General features: G+C 42.2%; 1 protein-coding gene across 1 annotated transcript in view; it reads right to left on the reverse strand.

The window, feature by feature from the left end:
• Window positions 1-7,293, reverse strand: part of DLD (dihydrolipoamide dehydrogenase) — a 29,741-nt gene extending 22,448 nt beyond the window's left edge. The window contains exons 1-2 of the mRNA XM_059170793.1: window positions 7,145-7,293; window positions 5,193-5,271 (exon numbers count right to left, since the gene is read on the reverse strand). Of these exons, the coding sequence (XP_059026776.1) occupies window positions 5,193-5,271; window positions 7,145-7,183 (118 nt within the window). The 5' untranslated portion in view covers window positions 7,184-7,293. The remainder of the gene's footprint in view (window positions 1-5,192; window positions 5,272-7,144) is intronic.
• Between the last annotated feature and the right edge of the window lie 354 nt (window positions 7,294-7,647).

Below are 7,647 nucleotides of genomic sequence, written 5' to 3' on the forward strand. Positions count from 1 at the left end.
AAATTCTTACAACTTGTCTAAAATGTTTGCAATTTTTCACAATAAAATGTTAGAAAAACCAACCAGTTGGCTCTCACTTGTACCAAAAGCTGCATGCAAGTAAAGTTTACAACACAATATTCTGACGCACCATACCCTTGTCAAAAAGCATTTGTTGGTTTGGTTTTCACATACAGTTTTAAAAATCAGGATACAGACCAATTGTTCAGTGAAACAGATCAAGGAGTATCTGATGAAAAGTTTTACAAAATTAGCATTAGCCTTTCAGAATGGAAAAGAAAAACTGAACAGGATATACAAATTGGTATCATGAGAGAAAGATGACTAAGTTAGAAATATGGCAGAAGATAGGTGGATAGCAATTCGTATTTTAGGAGACAGTGAACTAACTGGAGAAAGCTATCAGGTCCATACTTTAAAAAATAATGGGGTACAGTCAGGGGTGACTAACTTCAACAGACATAGCAGTTAATGCCATGAAATGAACTGAAGGAGAAAAAGCAGGATAAAGTATTCTACTAATGTTACTTTACAGTATCATTGTGAGGAAAATAAGCACACCATGTTATCAAGGCTACCACTGAAGTCAATGTGTCAAGTTACAAATCAATCACAGTCATCAACCAGTTGCAAGATGTATACTGACAAGTCATTCTGAGACAGTAACTACCATATGGATAATACCCTGTACCAGGCAGTGAGCTAAATGTTTCCTGTTGTCTTATTTAAGCCTCCTTATGTCTCCATGACACAATTATTATACCTCTATTTCACAGGGAGAAAATAAGGCTAAGAGTAACTAAATAACCCGCATTAGGCTGCCCAACTAGTAATGTCATCACCCAAATCCACTCAGCTTCTAAAATTCTGAATTCTAATACTCTGCTTTCTGATGATAACTCTACAACCTCCCCTAACACATTAAGAAGGAGAAATATACTTAAAGACAAAAAGGATATAAAGTTTTTTTAAAAAAAAAGAAAAACTGGAGTTCAAATATGGGCTTCTACCTCTTCCTAAATCCTTGGGAAATAATTTAATCTCTCTGACTTTGATGTAACATAGGAATAAGTGACAGTAATACCTACCTCCCACCGTTGTGAGGTCAGACATAATGTCTGTCAAGACCCTGGGAGGAGGGCAGGTGCACATGAAGACACTCAATACATGTTTCTTCCCTTCCCAGATCCACCTCCCAATCTCACAGCCTCCAATCTCACTCTCACCCTATACACTGCTACCCCATTGTTATCTTTCACTAAAATCTGACTCAGATACTACTCTCTCCTCCTTCATTGGTTTCCCTTTCTCAGTCAACAAACATTTATTGAACACTAGCAACTGTGCCAGGTGCTAAGGAAGGTTTCCCCCTCTCTTGGATAAAATCCAAGCTCCTAAATGCAGCATCCAAACCTCTTCCTTAGCCTCATCGCCCACCACACTCTGCTCATGCACCAATACCACTCAGTTTAAGCTTCAGCAACAATGAATTACTGTTAGCTTACACCTACAGAATTACACTGGTCTACCTATGTACATTCTGTTCCATCTACCTAGAAATAAATGCTGACAGCATGCATTTCACATTAGACACTACTCTAAGGTCCAGGGATATCTATAAAAAACACAGCCCTGATTCTTATAGTCTAATGAGAGAGGAAGAAAAACCATTACAATAAAAACGCTAATCTGCAACCAGAATGACTTTAAAAACAAACCACTATCATGCCTCTACTTAAACCATTCCAATGGCTTCCAACTGCCCTTAAAAGAGAGTTAGGGTCTTTCATTATCTGCAGAGATCATCAACCCATCTTCAACAAACATTAGGCACACTGGCCCTTTCCAAGCTCCTCAAAGACACTAAGCTCCTTCTCACATTGAAATACTCCCACATGCTGTTCCTTCTACCTGAACACCTCTTCCCAGACCCACTCCCACATCAACCTGTTTCAGATATCAACATCATTTCCTTAGGAGAGAACTCCGTGACCATTCACAATCCACATACAGATTTCATAGCTCCCTATGCTTAGCCTGTGGAGTCATTATCACAATTGCTTACTGGATGTTTGTCTTCCCCAAATGGACTATAAACTCAATAAAAGCTGCATCCTGTCTGACTCATTCACTGCTATATGCCAGCAACCAGCCCAATAACTAGCACATAGTGCATATTATATATTCTCTATTTGTTGAACTAATGAATGAATGAATGTAGCAAATATGAGTGTCTTAAGGACTAGGAGTTCATTCCGGTCATGAAATGGAAGGTCCTATCAATAATACACATTACTCTTCAAATTTTGAGGAACTTCATTCATACAGATATTCAAACATCTTCCAGATTTTTTTTAAGACTATATTTATTTATTCGAGAGAGAGAGCATGAGCAAGAGTGCACAAGAAAGAACACAGTGTGTGCGGGGTGCAGGGGAAGCAGGCTCCCCGCTGAGCAAGAAGCCTGGTTCTGGACTCAATCCTGGACCCTGGGATCATGACATCAGACGAAGGCAGATGCTTAACCAACTAAGCCACTCAGGTGCCCCCTTCCAGAAGTTTTAACAGGACTGTATTATATATAATAAACTTGGAACTTCTCAAGCTGGTCTGATCAACCAGTACTCCCTGGAAGCAGACCAAACAGAACAGAGATTAAGATGGAGGTTCTAGAGTCGAGGAATCTTCCCAGTTATGTCACTTCCTAGCTGGGACCTCTCTTGACTCAGCACCTCCACATATAAAATGGGGAAAATAGCAGCACATTATCTCGTCAGATGGCAACAAGGATTAAAGACTGCCTGAGGCAGAGTAAGTGCTCAGGGAATCAGTTACTATTAGTGTAGCTGTTGCTGGGGATTTACTTCATACCAGACGCCACAATGGGTGATTCTGATAAAGCAACAACTAAACCAGACATGGTTCCATTTCTCATATTTATTCAATAAATATGTACTGAGTACCTACTGTACCACTCCAGGTGCTAAACAATCACAGTCCCCGCCCTAACAAAGTGTAAATCCTTGGGGGAAAGACAGCTGTTAAATAAACGCCAGTTTTGACTCTTGGTTTCAGTTAAGTGTCTGACTCTTGGTTTCGGCTCAGGTCATTATCTCAGGGTCATGAGCTCAAGCCCTGAATTCGGCTCCACACCGGAGCTCAGAGTCTGCTTGTCCTTCTCCTGCCCCCTGCTTGCACACATGTGCCTGCGTGCTGGCTCGCTTGCTCTAGATTCTCCAAAATAAATAAAATCTTTAAAATAATAAATAAATGCCTCAGATAAATACAAACATGAACACACAATGCGTGTTACTTCACACAACCAAAGACTTCACACTGTATTAACGTGAGTACTAAGGGATTTAAAATTTATTCAATGTCAAGGAATCACTACACAATTTTGATTCACAAGTACTCGGTTACCCTCATTCCATGAAAATCTAAGATCCTGCTCAAAGACTACCAAATAGAAGGCACTGAATAAATCGCTGTTGATTAACTCCAAAAGTGAAGAATTAGCCACAATGTCTTTAATTACCTGCTCTGGAAACAAAAATCTAACATTTCTCCTGTTGCTTGAGTTAAGAAAAAGTACTATTCCCATTTAACAAAGACAACTGATATATGCCAAGTATACCCCAATAAAACTGTAAGGAAAAAAAAGGAACAAACAGAATAACGGTGGGGAGGCTGGATGGCTCCGTCACTTAGGCCTGGAGACTCTTGGTTTCAACTCAGGTCACGATCTCACAGTCATGGGATCCACCCCATGTTGGGCCCTACACTCAGTGCAGAGTCTGCTTCAGATTCTCACTCCCCCTTCCTCCCACTCGATCACTCACTCTCAAATAAATAAATAAAATATTTTTTAAAAATTCCTTTGTAAACAAATAGGATATTGTTTAAAAATTATTTTTTTACTTTAAATTATTTTTTAAAAATATTTTTAAAAAACACCATTTTTTTTAAAAAGGTATAATGGGTCCAACCGTTTCCCCCACCAACAAATTAGTACTTTTTAAAGGATTTCTTTCCCTTTCTAAAGCTAGGTAAATCATTCACTGTTGATCACTGGTGACAGGAATCCTCCCACTACTCTTTTTTCCAGAAATAAAATATCTCAGATCATGCTAGTCTGGCAGCAGTTAAGGTACAGGATAAAATTATTTCCAAGAATGCAGGGACACTAATGGTTATACTTCCCCCCAACTAATGGGTTCTACAAAAAAGTTTTAATGCAACTTTATTTATATGGGTGATTCAGGTAAATGTCAAAACAGATAACTTCAAATAACTAATATGCAGTGGTACTGGGAGGCCAAAATGCCTTACTACAAGCCCATTAACTTTCTGTTTTAAAAAACAAAATATATGTCCTTTATAGAAACTTCAAAAATACTAAAAAAAAAAGAAAGAAAGAAAAAAAGAAAAAGAAAATACCCATATTCCCCATATCCCATAGTTTCCTTTCAGGGTGTATCCTTCCAGTCTTTAAAATAACGTTTTTGACAAAGCCCATCAGAATTTTCAATTGGGATGTCAAAAAGTCATCTCACCATTCTAACAGTGTCAAACCACCGACACACTTACTCTTACACAGTTGTCAGAATTTCAACTTTTTTTTAAATGTAAACATTAGAAATAACTCCCCTGCTCAAAATCCTTCAGTGGTTTTTCCTTTACACTGGGAGTAAAATCCAAACTCCTTCACCCTGCTTACCTCTCTGCTGTCACATCCTATGGGTCTCCGCTCCAGCCACACCAGCCTTCCTGCAATGACTTAAACCTCACAATCTAATTCTCACCTCAGATTCTTCTCACTGCTGTTTCCCTCTCCTAAAATAACCTCACTCCCTCTCTTCACTCAGATGTCATCTCCTTAGAAAAGCCCTGACATCCTATCTAAAACAGTCATTTTTACTCCCAGTTACCTGCTTTTATTTTCAATCTCTAACCAAAATATTTACCTGTTACCTGAGTATTGTTTGTTTTTTCCAAAAAAGCAGGGCTTTGCCTAGTTCACTACCAAGACACACTAGGTGCTCAATAAACATTTAAGTGAATAAACACATGAACAAGTGAATTCTATGACAGATTACTTATTAGTTGTTCTAACATTCACTTACTTTTACATTTAAACACAATGGAACTATGAATTAATCTGAGGAAAAACCGTTTTACTAAATACTTACTTGGTTGATCTGCATAAGTTCTCAGAGGCACTACAGAAACTCCCTGTAAGCCATGAGATATCCGACTAAAATGGCCTCTCTGGAAAAAAAGAAAAAAAAAAGCTGTATTATGTAGAATATGAATTCAAAACAGAACTCCTGAAGGTCAATGAAAATATAAGGACTTGGGAGCAAATATGTCAAGCACTTATTATTTATGTATCTTCCATTGCTACACAGAGGTTACGTATCAATTTCTCTCTTTTTTTAAGATTTTACTTATTTCTTTGTCAGAGAGAGAGAGAAAAGGAGCACAAACAGGGAGAGCAGCAGGCAGAGGGAAAAGCAGGCTCCCCGCCAAGCAAGGAGACCAATGGGGAACTCAAGCCCAGGACCCAGGTATCATGACCTGAGTTGAAGGCAGCCGCTTAACCAAATGAGCCACCCAGGCGTCCCAATTTCTCCTCTTTCATCACAACAATTACTTGAACTTTGGAACCCCAGTACCCCATACTATCTTTTCATTATGAATATTCAATAAACCATCTCAGAGCAATACAGGCTAAAGCCCAACAAAAAAGTGTAATTCAGTGGTATTAGTGTTACTAAATTTTCAGAAAGCCTGGCTAATTTTTGGTGCCAGGGATTTTAATGTCACAATTAAGACTCTTAAAAGTTCTAGGGGCACCTGGGTGGTGGTTAAGTGTCTGCCTTCGGCTCAGGGTCCTGGGACAGAGCCCCATACGGGGCTCCCTGCTCACCCGGGAGCCTACTTCTCCCTCTGCCTCTTCCCCCACCCCCGACTTGTGTAGGCTCGCTCACTCTCTCTCTCTCTTTCAAATAAATATCTTTTTTTAAAAAGGGCTCTTAAAGTTCTAACTTAATACTCAATAATCTTTACATTATAATCCTCTACTTGTAATTGTTTCCTAACTCCAACTACCTGACCCCATCTATAAAAATGCTCCTGAACAGTTAATTGGAAATAGAAAATTAGACAAGATCACTTGGAAAAATGCACTATTACTGACATTCAAGAGCTACTACAATTCCACAAAGTGTATCATAATCTCCACAACAATCTCTATGAATGTCCACTCTTTTCTATGAACAGTGAAACACAAAGAAACAATGCCAATAGCTCTTATGGGAGGCAGTGATGAAACCCTCACTCATGTAGCAATGTTCTCTCCTCCCAGGCAACGCGAAGCACCTGAGATCAAAACAGCAAACCAAAAAGGAGCAACGTCAGTCCTAACTTCTAGTCCCAGTTCTGCTGCTGCCCAGAAGTTGGATTACACTAACTCTCAGGAGCCCAGATTACTCATGCTGGGAACCAAAGAGACCGACTACTATGCTACCGTTAAGGTGTCCACCAATGCAGTACCCAGCCACGATCTCACATGTACACAATCAGGCTGTATTCGGTACGTGGACGAAGAGGGAAAGCTGTCCTAACGGTAAGCAGCTGCGACTAAAAATGCAAGCCTCTAGGAGAGAAGGCACTGAACACTAGCTGGAAGCTGCAAACAAGGAGGAGGCCTTTGAGGAATTCCCAGGGCCACCTGTCAGGGCTGACTGCCTCTGGGTGTTTCAAGGAGTGGCCCCAAGGTTACCTGCCCAATGCCACGCAGGGGCTCGGATTAGGATTAGTCAAAGGTAGCGAGTATGAAGAGAGCAGACGCGTCAAGCGCGATTTCTACTTCCTCTGCCAAGGTAAAGCGGCCTGTGCATGACCCGCATGGCCCAGACGCGAGGCTTGCGGGCGGACTGCTGGCCGTCACACAGCGGGCAGGGCGGCTTCACCGCACCGGTCCCCGCTCTGACCGCCGCCGGGCCAGAGCCTGCTCTGGGGCGGGGCCGCGGGTGGTCCCGGCCACTCCGCCCGCCTCTCTCGACCCCACCAATTAGGCCGCCTCCCGGACCCCTTCTGCGCCTCTGGCTTGGCGCAACCCCACTCGCTCGGCCCTCACCTTGGCCAAGGAGCAGTACACACGACTCCAGCTCTGCATCTTGCCTCTCAACTTTCCTTTCCGCCAGTGCTTCCCCGTCCGCTAAGCTCCTCAGCCGCCTCGCCAAGGTCTCCCCGCCCTGCGCATGCACAGGCGCAGCTTACGTCATGGGTCGGGAGCAGCGCGATTGGTCCGCGCCCTTGGGGCCCACGGGACTAGGCGTTCCTGTCCGGCGCGGAGTCGTGCGCTGTCGTAAGAAGCGTAGTGCTTTCTGGCAGCGCGGCATTGCGGTACCATTTTGCCGGTGGTAGGGAAATGTGGGGAGTTGAAATGCGATCTTATACTTGGAGGACGAGATGAATCAACAAGACTGTCGTTTGCTTCATGCGCGCCGCAGAAAGTGAGGATTGAGAGGTTCTAGGTTTTGCTAAACTCAGGAATTTCAGCATTTTCCAGGCATCGCCTCCGCAGCAACCACATGAAGGAGCATTACAGTTAATTGGATGAGGCCCTGAGAGGTTCCT

The sequence above is a fragment of the Mustela lutreola genome, chromosome 4, assembly GCF_030435805.1.
Source record: "Mustela lutreola isolate mMusLut2 chromosome 4, mMusLut2.pri, whole genome shotgun sequence".
Lineage (NCBI taxonomy): Eukaryota > Metazoa > Chordata > Mammalia > Carnivora > Mustelidae > Mustela > Mustela lutreola.